The following is a 19,530-nucleotide window of genomic DNA, read 5'->3' as shown; positions in this document are numbered from 1 at the left end:
ACCCCTACACAAAATTCACATGGGGAACCACTTGTCTACAGTACCTGCAAAACAAAAAAATTCTCAAGGATTATGCCCTAAAGAAATCACTGAGGTTATCATCAGCCAGTCTGAATGAAGTGTGTTTAATAGCAATCTCAAAAAAAATTATACAAAAATGAGCAGGCTCTATATCTCTATATACACCAAAAATGAAGATTTTCACTGAAATAGTTTGTCTTATAAACCATCTTGGGCATCTTGAGTGAAAAGACCTGAAGATAAGCAAAAAACACTCTGAAATGCATTTTTAAAGTTTGTGGTAGACCAGGAACTAAGCTTCAGAAAGCAACAATCTGGATTCAGAAACCAAAGCGTAAGAATAAACCTGTTCAAACATATAAGGAAAGAATGCAGACGATGAGATCACTGGAAGCTTCCAGGTTTTTTCCTGTGAAAACCGAAGATAATCCAAATTGAACAGAGAGAGTACATGCACCTTGAACACCTGCCCTTCTTCCATATATATTGTATAGCCCAAGGCACTGGAGGCAGCTGTGAACACAAAATGCAATTTTATCGAGGAGCTGTCACTTTAGCCATCCTAGCAGCTGGTAACCTCAGAGCAGCACCTTTCCCACTGTCTCAGGGGCCACCTTCTGCCTTGCCTGTGTGGCGGAGCTCTAGGTCATTGTTTATGCAGGTCCTTCAACTAGTCAATGCAGTTGTGTTTAAAATACAGGAGAGCATGAGAGCTTGAACAGCAGAGAGAGTGCTAGAGGAAATGAAAAGGAAAAATTTAGTTTACTGTGACTGAGGAAGCAGGACTTTCTGCACCTTACATACTGCTGCACGGGCTAAGATATACCTCTAGTCTGAAAATAGGAATTCCAATTACAAAAATACACATCTCAGAGACTTTGCTGTCATGCCAACAGATTTCAGATTCTACATAAATTCTGAATTGACTTTGAGGCTTACTGCATATGATACCAAGGCTTTGGTAACACAGACATAGTTAACGTGGTAATGTTTCCTTCTCTTACCATTGCATGGACTTTTCATGATTGCTGCTAGCCAATGCAAAACATTCTACTTCCTCTTACCTTGGTCTCTCCCTGAGTTGTTCTCATTTGCATACAGACTGGATGTGCACTAGACTTGTTTACAGTAATTAGCACAACAGGCACCCTGACTGGAGCCTCTGAACCTCAGATAACACAAACAATGCATCCGCAAGCGCCAAGTGGAATGCTCCACTCCCAGTTGTTATTTCTCTGAAACGTGGACCTCATATTTGCTTCCCACGTCTAATTAATATTTGTCTAATGTCCATGGTACAACCATGGACATTGTAGCCTCTTTGAGGCTACATTTAGAGTTCTTTCTCAACTGGAGTTTGAAAATAACTGTAATACATTTCAGTGACACTAGAGGGAAGCCAAAATGTTTCAACAACCCTCTAAAAATAAAACTCGCAGCCGTAAACACAAAGTTAAGAAACAAAAAAAAATCTTTAGCATGGTATAGAAAATACCGGTCATACTTACTCTATGTAAAGATGCCAAAAAGGTTATTCATTTACAGCACAACTTTGGATTTTTTCATTGGCAGTCTGCATGCTGTTAGGCTCCACACCGTTCCCTCTGGGTGTTTCCTTGGTGACGCTATGAGCCTGGCTGCTTTCACAGTTGTAATGCATCTCCAACAGTGAAAGTTGCTAAAGCGCACTGTAAATACGGGTGGTTAAAGTCCGTGTGTTTTCTTCCTTATTTGCTGCTTCTGATACAAGCCCTGGTAATTTCTATTCTGCTCATCAGTTGTGTGGTTTTGTGTTTTGTTCAGCATCCATCACATTACTAAGGCTGTCCAAATGTCCCGTTCACCCACTCCATCTGTCTGTTTGCAAGCATTACAGGAAAGGCTCCTTTCACCCAGGATGCTGAGGTAAGACAGATGTAAATGTGGTCAGAGCAAATGGTTTACATTCCTGCTCTGAGCTGCAGTGATCAGGCGCAGGGCTGTGTTAGGGTACCCCAAAAAGCGCTAGCCATATCTTCAACCAACTTCCCCTTACATTCCCTTTTCCCCTCTTTCAACTTCTTACACTTCACTACCCACACTTCCTCCCATACAAGCACCTTTCAACACTAACTGTCTGATTTCAGTGGCCTGACATCCTTACAGGGTGTTCAATATGGGTGCTCTGGTAATTTCTAGCCAGGTGGAAATTCTGTTAGATCAGTACATTTGTTACCCACAGCATACTGCTGTTTCTCATCCTGCTGTCTTTTTTAAAAACGACGCAAAGGGTTAACCATCGGCACACATACCTTAACGTATCTGTTTATCTTCACTCCCCAGCTAGAGGGGGGAACAAAACAAAACAAAAAAACAACATTTGATATACAAAATAAGCTGATGGTAACACAATGCCAAAAATAGCTTATTATGTTAAGTACAAGGGAGAAAAGCCTTGATATAAAGCTTGATTGCAACAACATTTCAATTTACCAGTTTAAATACAAGACTTGCATTAAAATATTTCTTGAGATACATCTCTTGCTCTCTAAGGTGATTCTTTTTTTTAAATTTATATACACATATCCAGTTGTAACACTTGACAGTAGTCTTATGAAGCATTCAAAGAGCATAACTTGATAAGTACACGCTGTAGATATGAATGGTTAATGTCTATGATTTCCTCCTTCAAGGATTTATAACATTATGTCGAGTACTAGCCTCAGACAGGTGACCAGCCACCTGATGCAGTGTAATACCCCCAAGCCCTTCCCTGAGGTCCCACAGTCCAAGCCTCCAATGCTCACTGGATCCAGATGGTGTTGCCTCTTTCTGGTCTGCGAGGCTCTACTGTAAGTTCTCCAAAAGTGGAGAAAAACTGCTCCATTTCCTTCTGCAGCATGTCATTCCTCTTCTCTGCATCTTCTTTGGCCCGTTCTGCATTACGCATTTTGATTTCTACCATTGTGAACTTCTTCCGCTCTTGATCCAGCTCTTCGTGTAGGGCCATCAATTCAGTCTCCAAGGTGAGATTTCTCTGCTCCAAGCTGCAGAAACCGAAATAAAAGCAAACAGCTCCTGAACAGCACTCCTTCCATTCACTTGTGCAGAAATGCACACCACCACAAACTCATGCATTTGCCTTTTCAATTACAAAGCTTATATTGAATTTCCAAGAGGTGTATCTACAAACTATGTCTTCATCAATGATCCCTTCCCATATGGCACTCTCTCCTCCATAGCTCGTTTAGAAAATGCATGATGGCAGCCACTGGTTACAGTGCACAGTGGCAAACAGCTTCATGTAATTCTCCAGCAAATAGCTTAAGTAAGCCTTTTACTTCTGGAAGTGTTGACTCCCAGCTTCCACTGTAGTTGCACTAATTTAATGTAAAAGGTCAGAGTAACTCCCCGAATGCCTTTATTTTGCAACTCAGGTTTGTCAGTTGATTTATCTACTGTATCGGTATTTACGAATACAGATTGACAATTCAAAAACCAAACAAAAAACCCTGCAATCAACCTGGCTTGTTTGTTGTCCTAAAAAGTTACCCTACTTTTGATCTATTTATCACTATATCTACCCTAGCGACCTTGTGTTTGAGAAGACTGTGCACTGCCTGTACACAAAGACATGGCTCCCCCATGTCTTCTCTAACAGGCCTGAGCTTTGAAGGAAAGACTCAGGCAAAGCAGCAGTGCAGAAATGGGACTGTGAGCAGAGGTAACTCCCAGATGTAGCACTGTCTGACTAGGGACAGGGACTCTGGAGAGAGTTTAGAACAGTCTCCCAGTCCCAAAACTTACACGTGGAGTAATGCAAGACTGATTTCACTGAAAGGTGATGCACCTCACTTGCACCTCGGTCTCTGGAGGACAGACACTGAGTAATGAAATCATTGCAAGAGCCTACTGATTTTGTCAGTCAGATTCCACACAAACTCCTAAGGTTCCAGCTTTATTTCTGGTGCAGCGTAGTGTTTTGCAACAGAGGCAAACAGTTGCTCTGAAACAAACCCAATTGGATCATGATACCAGAAAAGCAATTCCATATGCCAGCAAACTCAGTGCAGAGCATGCAGTGATTGCAGCTAGTGCAGGTTTTTAGCAACCCGTAAGAGAGGGCACCTCTTTTCTCTGCAAGAGCCGATCAGATGGCAGAGCCAAACCATCTTACCTCTTTAACCTTGTCTCATACTCTAGTTTTTGCTTGGCCATCTCTTGCTTCAAGCTGGACACCAGGCTGTGGAGAGCACTGTGATTGTTAGTACTGTTGGCCACAAATGTTTCGCTGTTGTCACTGCTGCTGGTGGCCCGGCTGCTGTGGCCCCCCACGCTCCTTCGGTCACTTTTGTTCTCATAGTCACCTGGGTTGGAGAGGTCTTCATTTGGTGGTCCATCCAGCACAGAGTCTTCAAAGTTACCCGCAAAGAAGTCCTGCTCTGGGCAGGTGGTGGTGGATGAACGACAGGAGGTGGAGTGCTCGGGGAGGGATATTTCACAAGACGACGTTGACCAGGTAGCACTGTCCACGCTCTGTTTGTCGTCAGAGTTCACCATAGAGAACTGCTGGTGGACGTTGTCATAGGTGGAGAGCCTGTTGTGCTGACCCGACTCACTGACTGAATCCTTTTGCTTGTTGTCCCTCAGCGTGACATAGCCATTGGGTGCCCAGCCCGCGGCCCGGTTGCTGAGGGTGGTGGTGAGCCCGTCAGTGCTAGAAACACCCATCCGCACACCGCCGTTCTGCATGCTCTGTGTGCCCATCTTAGTCACCGCTCCTTTCAGGGATGACGTTCTCCTGCTCTGCAGGGTGCAGTTGGGTAAGGTCTGGCTCTTCTCCTGGCCCTCCACAGAGCTGCTGAATGACCCGTTGGTGACTATGCCACTGCCTTTATTAAAAGCGGGATTTTTTTTCACCATGAGCGGTGGGCTTCTGGTGACATCTAATTTCTGGATGCTGTTCCTGGGGCTATTTGTCTTGCTGCCTGGCTGAGCAGTCGGAGATTCATTGTCCACGCTTCCCCTTTGGGGAGACTCAGGTTTATCCCAGGAGCAGCGCCTCACTGCTGTCTCCTTGGTGTTGTTATTCTCTTTGTTCTGCAGCTGCCCCATGATTGCTTTCTTTGGCATTTCATTGTTATTGTTGCACACCTCAGGTCCCATCTCAGGGTCTGCGTCCTTGGGAAACAGCTCTTCATGCTTGCTTATCATCACTGACATCAGCTGCTGGACTACTACCGTACCTGAAAGAAGGCACCAAGCACGTGGTTATTAATGACCTGTTTTATTTAGAGCATGAATGCAGTTTATGGGTCAAATTCCACAAATACTTAGCAAAAAATCAATTTACACAAACATTTACTTAGTATGTCCATCTGTATGACACTCTGAATCTATACAACATGCCTGAAATTCATCTGGCCAGCAGGCCAGATGAGCACCACCTCTTCTTTCCATCAAAACAAGCCAGCACACCTCACAGACCCCGAAACAACCACAATTTTTGCAAAGGAGCTATTACTGTGCCAGTTATTGCATCCCAAGAAAACCACAGAAGGAGATAATGAGTAGTAAAGAATAATGCCATTATAAGTGATGTGTTTCAATGTGGAAATCGCTTAAAACCAAAGTCCCATTTTGGCCAAGCACTTTCATGTAGTAGATTAACAGAAAGGCGGCAGGCGTGGGATTCACATTGCTGCAACACAGAAGATTCAGTCTTCTGGAGCAAAACCGCAATAATGTGATGGAGTTTATTTCATGTGAATGCCTTTAACCAGTACGCAGTGAGACTAGATGCAAGCAGGAGACTGTCACGTTATGGCATAGTAAGGAACTTATATAGAACCACAGCTTGCTACTTGCTTTAATAAATGACTGCATCTCCAATAACCCCTTGCTGTGCACACCACTTGGCTGCACTGCAGTTTACATGCTACCATTTATAACTGGACTTGGGATAATAAAGATGTGCAACTGTTATTTCTTTAAACTGAACCTCGTTAAGGACTATTAAGAATCTTTCAGGAACAAGGTCAAGGTAGTCAGAACCATCCCATTTTTAAACTCCTGCAGAGCTTTCAGAGGTAGGCCGTGCTCTTTTAATCAGTCGTTTTTCCCACTGTGTAATATCAACTGCTTTGGAATACTTGGAATATCTTTATAACCTAGCCTTTTAAAATAAAACTACTAAGAGACAAATCAGGCAGGTACTTGAAAACAGTTTTTTAGTGTTTTTGTGTGTTTGTTTGCTAAGGCAAAATCATGCATTAAAGGAATCATGCAGCAGGAAAATTCACTTAGTAATTCCCCTGGCAGGTGTAGCTGTATTCCTTCAGAACACAGCTGCACTGTTCACTGTGCAGTCTCTCTTAAAAGTTCCTGTACATTTAACTAAGGAGAAGTCATAAATCTGTTTAAGTAAAGCTGTTTCTCATGAGTAAAAAAAAAAAAAATGTATTTCCCTTCAGTGAGTATAGTAACCATGCCATCTTCTACAGCAGCCACCACCATTTTAGGCTGTTGAGAAGCAGGACGGAGAAATTTCTTCAGTCATTGCAAAAACAGTATTTTGTTTCCACCCACTTAAAACATCTTTCTTGCTCAAACTTAAACAAAAAACTCGTCTCAGCAGCCAGTTCTGAAAAAATACAGAACCAGAAGATACCTTTTTTTTTCCCAATTATTAAATGAGTAGCTAACTCCTTTTCCTATCCCAATGGGATTTCCCATCTCCCATGGGGAGATGATGTAAGATGCCTAAACTAGGGCTTCAAGGACACTGTGAAGCTTATCTCTGCACCCCAATGTCTGATGGTCATGATGGATTTGAGAGAAGTATCTACAGAAATGAAGGGTAAGCCACAAACGCAATTTTAAGGGTACTTGGAGCTGCAAAGATTGATGATACTCATGCACAGTCACAGCAAATGTGCATGTAAATTGGACACCTGCCCTTGCAAAGCCTTTTGAGTCAATTGCATGATCAAACCATTCCCTGTGACAATGAGAACCCAGACATGACAGTGCAGATGGCAACTAAAAACCCTTTCCAAATTAGAAAGCTTTCTGGCTTGTTTAAGCTACTGTTCAGAATACTGTTCAGCTGCCCTGGGTATTCACCACTTTTGTTACATGATTTGGAAACACCATGTTTCTGTCTTCAGCAACACAGTTGTTGTGTTGACAAATGGAAGGAGGAGGAAATACAGGATCCCAGAAGAAAGAAAGAAAAATAAAAGAAGTAAATAAACAAAGTCTATGGGGAATTATTACATCTGGAAAGAGGAAAATCTTCAAATTCAAAGAAAAAAATAAATCCACACACTCACAAATAAACCAATCACAAACTACCTTTTTGAATTTTGGTAAAACTGTCAGTGCAAGGTCAGTGTACAGCCCTAATTTCTGAGAAGTTAAGCAGATTATAAATACTAAGAAACTAGTGGTTGGAGGGAGAAAAGGCACCATGTAATTTATGGAGAATGAAAACCATAAGGTTTAAAAAAAATCTTACTGTGACAGTGATATTAGTTCTAATGACAGCAAAACGTTACAGCTAGACACTGCTGTAAATAACAGAATGCAGCCATTTGATCACTGTTGTGTAAGAAGGCGTGCAATACTTCTCTGCCTTCTGGGGGTTTCTACATGGGTCACTGCAGTATGAACTTGCACCAACTTTATCCTTAAAAACTGCAGGTGAAATATTAACTGCACCTCTACTACATGTGCTGAATAAGAACATGCCGTATCTGCAGCAAGTGTTTAGAGGAAAAGTACATTTTTAATTAAGTTGCCAAGGCAGCAGAATTTAATGCAAAATCTGTTTGCAATGCTGTAAATGTCAGTCACTTTTACAGTATCTTGCAAGATTTAACCCAGCAGTTCCTTCACATTGAAGAACACTGTATCTGTAGAGACAAATATATAGAATTTACTGTTCATACAGCACAGACTGGTATGTACTGTTTGTAAATCTAAAGATATCCCTTCTTTCTACCTTGGGTTATTTACAGTCAACTCACCCTCCATGATAGTCAAAGGATCTTCCACTTTAGGGCGAAGGATGTTGGGGCCAAAAACAGTAGCCAGATTCTGCACGCTCATTTTGTTTACACCTGAATAAGACTGGACTTCATCAAGGAATCTGTGTGAAAGAAAAATGCCTTTGAGGAACATTTAAAAAGGGAGGAAAGAAAAACAATCACAATGTATGAAAGTTTCTTAACACTGTTGAAGTATTCCGTTCCATATCCTCATGGAATGTCACGAAAGCTCAAGGCTATTCTCCTCAGCTTCTTAATTTTTTTTAAAAAATTATACATCAATAAAAAAATAAATCTCACTCTGAACTAACTTTAAGATAACTCTCTTGAAGATGGTGACTTTCTCCAGCATATTCATTCAATCAATTATTTGACTCATAAAATATCTTCAAAATGCAAACAACTAATTAATTTTTATAATGGTTTGTTTATACTAATTTTCTTTTTTTTCTTTCTTTTTTTTTTTTTTTTTGTTTTTTTTTGAATGCTGGGAACTTCCTTTAAGTTCACAAATTGCAAATCTTGAAGACTTGTTTTTAAGATATGTTTCCATACAACTATTCTACCAGACGTGTGCAGTTTTCAATGACACCATGCTTCAGGAGTGCAGAGCTAAGGCCAGTAACTGTAGCTAGAAATGGGAAAACCAGGGTCCTATGAAGCAGACGGTATATATTTACTTCTGCCTTTCTTATATTCTTGCAGGAGTACTTACCTACAGATGTATTTCAGTAGATTATAATTGACAGCTGGCAGGCTCTTTACTTGCTTCACCAATTCTTTCAGGCCCTATATATGCGGTTTAAAACACAGTGGGGAGGCAGAGTTTTCTTAGTATTTCGCTACAGAGACTGAGAAAATGTCAGCAATTCCAATCACAAGACAATAAACACATCACTGAAACTGCAGTAGTAAGACAAATGCTATACACGTTACCATTGGAAACAGCTTGTAGAACTCATTTTGAGGTGAGAAGGCTATATTCTGCTAACAAGGATTAACTCTGGATAAAAATGCATACATATATAACTGACTTGGTTTCATCCCATCTTGCCCTCTGCCTTCGCTCTTTCTTATTTTGACCAGCAGCTCCATTCCTCCTCCTTATGATAAGAAGGCTGAGGCTTCGAGGAACAGTTCTGGTTTGAATTAGTTGGTGTTTTCAGATGACAAACTATATATATATATATATATATGAACTTAGTTCTGGTCCATACTAGAATCAGACTAATAAACAGCTATTCCAGTTTGTGCCCACCTTGGGAATGTGATGAGCAGAACTGCACACAGTAATTTCTGTGCTCTGTGGAAACAGCCCCTGGCTATGGTCCTTGCCAACCAGCGTCTTTAAACTCTTGTTCAGTATGGTGTTTTGGTGCTTTGCCAACATCCATGGGGTCTGAATTACAGCACGTTATGAACAAAATGCCATTCAAGATGGACAGACCACAACAGCACGAGTTTGCTACTTGTAGGCTAAGAAAAAACGCACAGCTCTTTCCTTTAACAGTGACTACTCTTTTAACTTCTATATGGAGAAAGATGAACTGAAAACCTAGTCAGTTTTACAGCTGGATTGCTAAGCCACTAAAAACAGGATTGAAAAGGCTCATTTTCTGTAGTGCTGATTACTGCACACTGCCAGTACCAACTCCAGCACCACAAGGCCACTGTGATTTGATTTTTGATTTCAAAATATAATTGTGAAAATGCTTCACAGCATAGTTGCAAACCAACTACAAAAATACACTCTCAAGTAAACTAGTATCAAATGAATGAAAATATAAGAATGAATATCACTGCATAAAACATGCAGTGGCAAACTGCAGCACTGTCAGGTGCCTTTACGTTGGAGCTATCAGTAGTTAAAGACATAAAAAACAGATGCAAAGCAGATAGCCGCAACTTAAACCAAGCTCTGAGGATCCCCTGCCATAACTTGTGCAAAGAGCAAGTAAAATCAAACCAGCTGAAACTTCTGCTCCCACCTTTTGCAAGCTGCTGACCCTGAGCTGTAAAGGCTAGCCAAGCACCCAGCCTGCATTCAGAGGGTTTAAGAGATCAGGACCAGAGAAGATGGTTTCCAAAGACCTTTCTTCCCCCCATCCCATTAGAGGGGAGCAATTACCACCTCTGCTTTTGGCAGGCATTAAATGAAGGCTCAGAAAGGAGAGGGCCCCTCAGAAAGGAGGGACTCATACTCCTCTCAGTTAATTGGGCCGGATGGGATCCACCCGAGGGTATTGAGAGATCTGGCGGAAGAGTTGGCCAAGCCGCTTTCCACCATTTATCGGCAGTCCTGGCTATCGGGGGAGGTCCCAGGCGGCTAGCAAATGTGACGCCCATCTACAAGAAGGGCTGGAGAGTGGACCTGGAAAACTGTAGGCCTGTCAGTCTGACTTCGGTGCCGGGGAACCTCATGGAGCAGATTATCTTGAGTGTCATCACGCGGCACATGCAGGGCAACCAGGCAATCAGGCCCAGTCAGCATGGGTTTATGAAAGGCAGGTCCTGCTTGACAAACCTGATCTCCTTCTGTGACAAAGTGACATGCTTAGTGGACGAGGAACAGGCTGTGGATGTGGTCTACCTTGACTTCAGTAAGGCTTTTGACACTGTTTCCCACAGCATTCTCCTCAAGAAACTGGCTGCTCATGGCTTGGACTGGCGTACGCTTCGTTGGGTTAAAATCTGGCTGGATAGCTGGGCCCAAAGAATCGTGGTGAATGGAGTTAAATCCAGTTGGAGGCCAGTTACTAGGGCTCAGTACTAGGGCCAGTTCTCTTCAGTATCTTTATCAATGATCTGGATGAGTGATCTGATCGAGTGCACCCTCAGTAAGTTTGCAAATGACAGACACCAAGTTAGGTGCATGTGTCGATCTGCTCGAGGGCAGGAAGGCTCTGCAGGAGGATCTGGATAGGTTGGAGCGATGGGCTGAGGCCAACTGTATGAGGTTCAACAAGGCCAAGTGCCGGGTCCTGCACCTGGGCTGCAACAACCCCAAGCAGAGCTACAGGCTGGGAGATGAGTGGCTGGAAAGCTGCCTGGCTGAGAAGGACCTGGGAGTATTGGTTGATAGTCGGCTGAATATGAGCCAGCAGTGTGCTCAGGTGGCCAAGAAGGCCAACGGCATCCTGGCTTGCATAAGAAACAGCATGGCCAGCAGGTCTAGGGAGGTGATTGTCCCCCTGTACTCGGCTCTGGTGAGGCCACACCTCGAGTACTGTGTTCAGTTTTGGGCCCTCACTACAGGAAGAACATCAAGGTGCTCGAGCGAGTCCAGAGAAGGGCAACGAAGCTGGTGAGGGGTCTGGAGAACAAGTCTTACGAGGAGCAGCTGAGGGAGCTGGGGTTGTTCAGCCTGGAGAAGAGGAGGCTCAGGGGCGACCTCATCGCTCTCTACAGTTACCTTAAAGGAGGCTGTAGAGAGGTGGGGGTTGGTCTGTTCTCCCACGTGCCTGGTGACAGGACGAGGGGGAATGGGCTAAAGTTGTGCCAGGGGATGTTTAGGTTGGATATTAGGAAGAACTTCTTTACCGAAAGGGTTGTTAGGCATTGGAATGGGCTGCCCAGGGAAGTGGTTGAGTCTCCATCCCTGGAGGTCTTTAAAAGACATTTAGATGTAGAGCTTAGTGATATGGTTTAGCGAAGGACTTGTTAGTGTTGGGTCAGAGGTTGGACTTGGTGATCTTGGAGGTCTCTTCCAACCTAGATGATTCTGTGATTCTGTGGAAGGGTCCAGTTCTAGCAGTATTTGAAATGTCAAAATGCAATTTATCAGAAAGAATAACCTTAGAAAGTTAGAGGAAAAGACTGCAATCAAAAGAATGAGCCTATTTATATTTACTTGGAAGAAAAAATGTCTGGCTGACTTGAATACCGATAAACACACAGAACAATGTAAAATCAAGCACTTAATTTCATTTAGTACTTCTTCAGACTAATATACAGTACCCTATGCCACTGCAGGGCACATAGATGAACAAAATAGGGATTCTATCACATACTATGTTATGCAAATGTAAAGAAATTTTGGAAGGTGGCCTACTTTAGACATCTTTATGATGCCTTCTGATTCAATGATAGGCAATGAATAGATTCCTTTGGTCTATAAGCAAAAGTTAGTAAAATGTATCATCTTCAAATGCTTAGAAGAAATGTGTCATCCTAAAATGCTTACCCCTCATTTTTTCGCAAGAGTTGAACAGCAGCTCCTAAAACTCGAGCTCTTACAGTTCAGGATAATGATCCATTGAAAGAAAACAAAGTGTCTTCCATGCAAGCTGGAAGTTATTGACCACAGTGATGTTCATTTGAACTGGTTTTGGTGACATGGAATAAACACAGCAAAGGGTATGTTGTGTTTTAATTCAGACTTCCAAACACATTGGTAGCAACAACTTGCATACAAAGATGGTGTCAATTAGTTCAAGCACACCTTAAATTAGGATAGGTAATCAGCACCTTGTCTCTTTCTCAAAATTGTAACAGCTTATAACACGCTAGCCTTTTAATTCATCATACTACTCAAAGTGCAAACTCACCGTTTCTTCCTCCTTGCTGAGCATTTTGGCACAGGAAAGAAAATCTTCATATTTTGCGTATGGTATGACTGGCTCTGGGAGTTCCCTTAGGTACAGCTTCAGCAGCGATGCCACCGTGTGCACATCTGTATTGCTGTTGGGTTGGAATACAGTAGGTCCTCAGTGTGAACCAGGGGAATGCAAATTACAGGCCAAAAGCTGCTTAACATTTTGATTGTCATCCCAGATTTTACTGTCAGCATTATATATATTTATAGATCATATCTGTGATCTGGTTTTAGTTTTATTGTCCTATAAAGAACTTAGAAGGGTACCTGCAAACAAGAGTCCATCAACTCTGTCAATGTATTATTATAAATAATTACAAATTGGGCCCAATTTGCAGACATAGGTGTTGAGATCCCAGCTGTCATTTACAGGCATCTCACACCAATCATGCAAAGTCTGGCTTAACTGCAAGACGCACTTCATTCTGACCCAAGGCAGCAGCCAGGCATTATATTTACACAGTGGGAATTATTCTCCTAGCAGAGGTGGCTCTAGCTCCCAAAAGATCCCCAGCATGTCTCAGTTCCACTGTATCACTGCCTCCTTTGATAGGACCATTAAGCAAGCAACTTCTAAAGACCATATATTCTATGTGTTCAGTCCAAACTTCATCTGAATTACAGGTCTTTTCCTGGCATGCGTTTTCTTCCTGTGGGCTCCCACAAAAAGACTACTCTGCCTTTCAGCTGTACCAGAGGAGAAACAGAAAACATGGATATGCTCTGTACACACAATGGTAAATCCTCGAGAAATGAATTTCAGCTCCATCCTATACAGAATAAGACAAACCACTGCAAGTTGCTCGAATTCAGAACATGTCTGAATGCTAGAACGACAACTAACATTTTAGGGCTGAGGGTCAAAGAGCTGATATAACATATGCTTTGTTGCAATTCCATTTATGGAAATTTAAGTTCTTTTTGGATATATCTAATAGCATTCTAGGCTCATTAGCAGGTGTGTTAAAAGTAAGAAGACAGGACAAAGAACAAAACCACAGGTTAGGTATGCAATAAAACTTCCTTAAATCTTTCCATAGCATGTAAGATAACATCGGGGTAACTTAGGAGTGCTTCTGTGAAAAGAAAAGTATAGAAATAGATAAAAAAATACAAATTTGTGTGAAGAAATCTCTCTTTTGTTACTTCCAACTCCTCTGAACTTAACTACTCGGGCATTTCTTAAAATCCTTCCTTACTGGAATGTTCTACATGCTTTCCCTGGTTCAGGTAAGAAGTTGTACTGCAAGCTGATACCCTTCCTTCTGACTTCTGAAGAGTTTGAAAAACAGATACTGAATTACACTGCTTTAATTCATAAGAAATAACTAATGCACAGACATTTCTATGATGCACATCACTGTATGTTTTCTTTTTTTCTTTGAGGACTCCATACTTAGAACTTTTTAACATTTGCAGTCTCACAGAGGGAACCACTGGTATCTGATGCACTTAATGATTAACATACCTCTAGCAAAGCTTATTTGGGAATGATCTCTATTAAAACTAGAATGGCTTTTACTAAGTTAAATCTTAACAACAATGATGGGAACAACCTTAGATTAACATGCTATGGTATGTGCAATCTAAGTCAAAACAGAAGAAGAGCAGTGATAAGCACTGTATACATGTAAATGTTAACTACCACCACCACCCGCAAGAAATAAATTCCCAGAAAACAATGCTATTTCAACCATGAAAAATTGCCAGCCAAAATTCCAAAACGTGTATCAAAGTGCTTTCTTCAGAAAAATTATAAATAAAGCATTAACTCAAATCTGCATTTTTTAAAGAAGGTGCAAATTCTAATTCCTAGGTTGCAACCCTGGACTGCAGGCCTAGCCAGGCGTGGATCTAAACTGAGAATCCTGTGTTATTCGCCCTTCTTGGATGCATATCAAACGTGTAAGAAACAGTATTATACACAAAACTAGATATAGCTGAACTATTTTATGAGATTTCAAATGCTAGCTCAGATTTGGCATTTATCCTTTGCCTTGTACCTTTCCCCAGTCCAGATGCAAACTAAAAACCTCTTCTTGACATCTTGACAAGCAAAATTCATTACCAACCACACAGCTCGGAGTCTTAAAACACAGATCCTTTTCTCCTCTGAGGTACTTGCTTACATGTCTTTTTGTTGCTTTTAGTCCTGGTGTTCAGAGCACACATATGGCATGCATGTCCCAGCAGTTGTCACTATTCATCCTTGCCCAAGATGCAGATCATCCATAGAGCTCTTGAGTTTCATAGGTTTGTTGGTGTATCAGGAAAGCAAAAAGCAAGTACAGAGGGAAATACATTTGCTATTCAGACTGTGAAGGAGAGCAGCAGTTGCAGAGAGCAGATGAGAACTGGCAGCTTTAATACAGTGCCCTACACTGCAGCATGAAAGGGAAGGGAACACAGGCTGTGAATCTGCGAAGAATTGAACTCCAATTGCTCTGCATTTTTGGTCTTTCTCAAGATTCTTCTTATTATTTATCTTTAGCAAACAGGGTAACTTCCCAGGCCTTGCTGAAGAGCTGAATCATATCTTTCCAGGGATTATTTGCATTAAACTACAGAGGTCCTTTGAAAATACAAGATTCAAACAGAGTAAGAAAAATTACCAAAGAACTATCAAAAACTGATCCATAGGTCTCCCAGAAGAAGCAACAGCATCTTCTTTCTATTGCCAGAACCACGCTTTGGGTAGTACCTAAGTATAATTTCCACACCAGTCCCTTAGTGTGAAGTAAAATACTTGCTCCTTGAGGGCACAGCTGATGGGGGGGAAAAAAAGGGGTGGGGTGGGAAACAACAAGAAAAGCAGCCCAACACTGTGCAGTTTATGAACTTTCACATTTCAGTATTCAGTACTGGCAGAGTAATGCTCTGGGCTCAGTTGTGCACTAAAAACTTAGGCTCTCCTGCAGGGGAACTGAGAGAGAAATGGAAAGGCAGGATGCCAAGGAGAGAAGAAAAAAAAATAATAGGAAGACTTGTATACTCAAACCAATGTCCTGAAATACATGCTGTATCTGAGTCTACATCAAGGTGCTTTCTGATCTGGGGTAAGAAACCCAAGTCCCAGTTTAGCAGACGGGGACATATTTGCAATCTTTTAAATTAATGCTGGCCTTGTACTGACAGAACGCTGAGGCAATACCGCAGACTGCCACAGGATGGTGCGATTACAAAATAAGATGGTTGAGTTAGATTTTCCCCTGAACTGTACTGAAGCACTGCTTGGGATTTAATCTATGCAGAAATTACCATGCATATGTTGGCAGTATAAACAAACACATATGTATACACACATCCTGCCTGTGAATCTTTTTAAAAGAGCTCGATTTTTTAAATTCTATTTAAGTGGTAGTTAGAAGCAAGCAACTTTCTTCTTTCATTGTTACATATTGATATAAAAATGTCAAATAATGCAACTAGAAGAGCATTTCATATAGTTTCAGTATGTTTAGACCTTTCAATCTAGTATTAGTTTTTCACCCACTGTTTTAAAATGCAGAGGTAAACTTAAAAACATCAGACTACAGCTTGAATCCATCTGGTTTTTAGGTGTTTCAACCCACAAATACCCTCAAGCCAACTTCAGTCACAGAGGACAGCTGTGAGTTTCAAAGGAGTTTTCAACTCCAAGCTCTCTTGAGGATCAGGAGCACTTATTTCCATTTCCTGTTTACAGCACTGTATGTTGTATCCACAGTCTAAGTCAGCCATCAGTATTTACATACCTGCCTTCAGGGCATTTGTGTAATCGGTACTCCATGGATCTTTTCAGGGCCTGTGCAGGGCCTTTTCCCCAGGGACTTTTTCCAGCTACAACTGATCAGTTTAAGAAAAGACAGTATTGCCCTCTTCAGTCTTGGCCTTGCTTACATCCTAGAACCATTACAGCTACAGACACTTAATAATTATACCTATCTTGACACTTCTTTTGCAGTGTGGCATCGTAATATCAAAATGTTTAATGATTATACATTCATAATGAACATGATTAAAAGTATTTATTAACAAGTTTTGAAGTACAGAATGTCAGTTCCAGCAGAAAATCCTCCTTATTCTAAATTGGAACAATCCTCATTAATTGAGGCAAACTCTTCCAAGTGGAGAATGAATGATTACAACCCTGAAATGGGAATGACAAAGCACAAAGTTGAAAATGGAATGCAACACAAAAAGCAGCAGCAAGCTGAGAGACAGTCTATTTCAGCATCTTGTGTTAGGCTGAGAAAGATTACTTACCCACTAAAACGTTAATACTGCTTTACTGTTGATGCTTTCGATGGAGCATCCCCCACCCCAGCACTGTCCATGCAAAGGCATTACAAATGCACACGCACCACAGCCTCCCTGTAGTCATCAGGACACACGTCTTCGAAGCGCCATTCGTCCAGACTTTGCCATTGGTATCCCTCATGGCAGTGCTGTTTTGACAGCGTTTGCCTTTGTGATACCACAGACACTGTGGAAGTGGTTGTCAGACGGATTACACTGCCTGGGGATTTTCACCCTCTCCACCATAAACAAAAATTGCTGAAGCCCAGCAGGTCACCAGAAATCCCCGCATAACCCTCACTCTCGGACAAGCACACAGCATGTTCAGAGAGCTGGAGTCAGTGCTTCAGCACACAAAGCCAACAAGCTCCTCATAAACTTTCAGAGAGGAAATAGGGCAGGGTCACATTACAAAAAGATAAATGCTACACCAAAAATAGCTCTGGACCACGATGACACATATACAGTTTGCGAAAAGAACAAACAGTAGGAAACAACAAGCTGTGAGGCTCTAATTAAATTCAGGAGTTCTGGTAATAAAATGAAGGAGAACAGTACGAACAGTTTGTATATCAGTACATCCCTGAATTACTGGAATTGCATCTCTGCCCTTTAAAATATGTCACAGATCTTAGTCCTGCAAACAGAGACTTTGTCATCAACATATCCTGAACCCATCCCAACACCTGGTGGCTGTGTCCCTGCTTAGCTGCATTCAGGTCTTGTAGAGAAGCTCTCCTGGACCAGTATAGATGTCTTCCTGACACGGGAGGATGAGTTTGCAACTGGCTGCCAGTCTGCAGACAGCACATAATGCTAGAGTCCATGATAAACCAGTGCTGAAATACTGCAAGTGAGCAGCATCAAGGAGTATTACAAACACGAATAACTCTTTACTGAGAGAATGAGAGCACTGCTACTGTTGAGGAACCAGCACTCACAGGATGGCCAGGCAAAGCCTGTGTTCAGTAATGTTAAGGTGACTCAGGAGCGATGCAACTGTTGTTGGAGTCAGGCTTTGGGCCAGAAATGCAAAGGTCAGGTCAATGCATAACATAATTGGTTGAACACCCTGTGCAATTTTTGTCCCCTTGTGTAGATACCTTCACTTTCCTGTATAATGTACATACAGTACAAGCAGTAGAGTGCATAATCTAAGTGCCAGCTGAAATCTTGCCTACAACTTGTGAAACATGCATCAAAGCCTTTACCATCTTAGGCCCTGAGCTCTGTTCTCCTCTCCTTGCTGCCACAAGAGCCTGGCTCTACTTTAAGTAAACTTCATAGAATCACCCAAATTATTTAGGTTGGAAAGGACATCCAGAGGTCATCTAGTCCAACCCCTGCTCAAAACAAGACCAGTTATGGCAGGTTGCTTAGTGCCTCATCTACTTGACTTCTGAGTATCTCCAAGGATGGGGACTGTAAAAACTCTCTGAGCGCCTCTTCCACTGTCCGGTCACACTCTTGCTGGAGGAAAAAAAAAAAAAAAAAAAAAAAATCCCGATATATAATCAGAATTTCTCGTGTTTCAGCTTAGCAGGTAGGATTTATTTAGAATAGTTCAGTTGGAAGGGATCTACAAAAATCATCATGTCTACTGATCTCTTTTCTTAATCTTCTATTGAGACAGAAAAAAACGAAACACACACATTCTGCTCTTTTGTCCTTGTGCTATGTTTGAGAATCCATGCTACCTCCCAAGGACCCATTCACAAGAGCAAGCAGTGCAAGGAATACTAAAGATTGACAGACTATTTCCAAGTTAGACATCCACTTCAGGAGTTATAACAGGAGCCAATTCATTCTAAAGCCTGATGCTTCAAGAAGAGCAATGAAGACAGCAGTTTAGGACAGAAAGAGACAGACTTTGTGGAAGGACATAAAAAATTACTCACGAAATATAGATCATTAAAAAGAGGTGGTGGGTGCTTTCTGAGGCCTAAAAAACAGATGGGTTCCTATCAGGAAACAATTAGCTGCCTCCAGCCAACATGCTGCCAAAATATCTAATCATTGCTAGGTTGTTCAAAAAGACTGGTACGTTTATGCAGAGATTTTGCAGGCATTCTACACATATATAAAACTGGGTAAACCCCACAAGTAATTACCTCTTCTTGTTTATTGGAAGAGAAAGCCACAAATCTGGCAAGCCTTATTATATAAGGATGTTCTAAAACACTCCACATGTTTACAAAATGTCATCCTTTCTTAAAAACTTGCCATTGGTAGTGGAAAATGCCTTTTCTTACCTTCTTAAATTACAGCCCCACAGCAACAAGTGAAAAGCAGGTATCTTCACTAAGGTTAAGGAGCAACTCCATTTCCGAAACTGAAATTCATGCAAAGCAACTACAAATTCTTGCTCACTGCCAATAACCAAAACCACACACTCCTACAGCAGGACACCAATTAAACTGATTTAATGACCCTTGCATCACACTAGAATATCTTTGTTAACGTGTATTTAATTGCTAGATTAGGTCTCTTAACTCATGCCATATGCAGAGGTAATTTCTGCTAGCTGGGTAGGAAGAGGGCCAGGGTTAGAACAGACTTGGAAGTGGCTCCAGATGCACAAGTGATGAGCAGGGTGTCATTTGTGAG

General features: G+C 41.7%; 1 protein-coding gene across 10 annotated transcripts in view; it reads right to left on the bottom strand.

Annotated features, from left to right (window-relative positions):
• Positions 1 to 2,309: 2,309 nt before the first annotated feature.
• ARHGAP24 (Rho GTPase activating protein 24) overlaps positions 2,310 to 19,530 on the bottom strand; it is a 236,912-nt gene continuing 219,691 nt past the window's right edge. For all 10 annotated transcript variants that reach the window (XM_080591963.1, XM_080591964.1, XM_080591962.1 and 7 more), the window contains 5 exons: positions 12,599 to 12,731; positions 8,767 to 8,840; positions 8,031 to 8,152; positions 4,178 to 5,246; positions 2,310 to 3,047 (listed from right to left, as the gene is read on the bottom strand). In XM_080591963.1, coding sequence (XP_080448089.1) covers positions 2,804 to 3,047; positions 4,178 to 5,246; positions 8,031 to 8,152; positions 8,767 to 8,840; positions 12,599 to 12,731 — 1,642 coding nt within the window. In that variant the 3' untranslated portion in view covers positions 2,310 to 2,803. The remainder of the gene's footprint in view (positions 3,048 to 4,177; positions 5,247 to 8,030; positions 8,153 to 8,766; positions 8,841 to 12,598; positions 12,732 to 19,530) is intronic.

The sequence above is a fragment of the Anser brachyrhynchus genome, assembly GCF_964034855.1.
Source record: "Anser brachyrhynchus genome assembly, chromosome: 4".
NCBI classification, from domain to species: Eukaryota; Metazoa; Chordata; class Aves; order Anseriformes; family Anatidae; genus Anser; species Anser brachyrhynchus.
The sequence above is the reverse complement of the archived record's forward strand: the minus strand, read 5'-3'. Positions and strand labels throughout refer to the sequence as shown.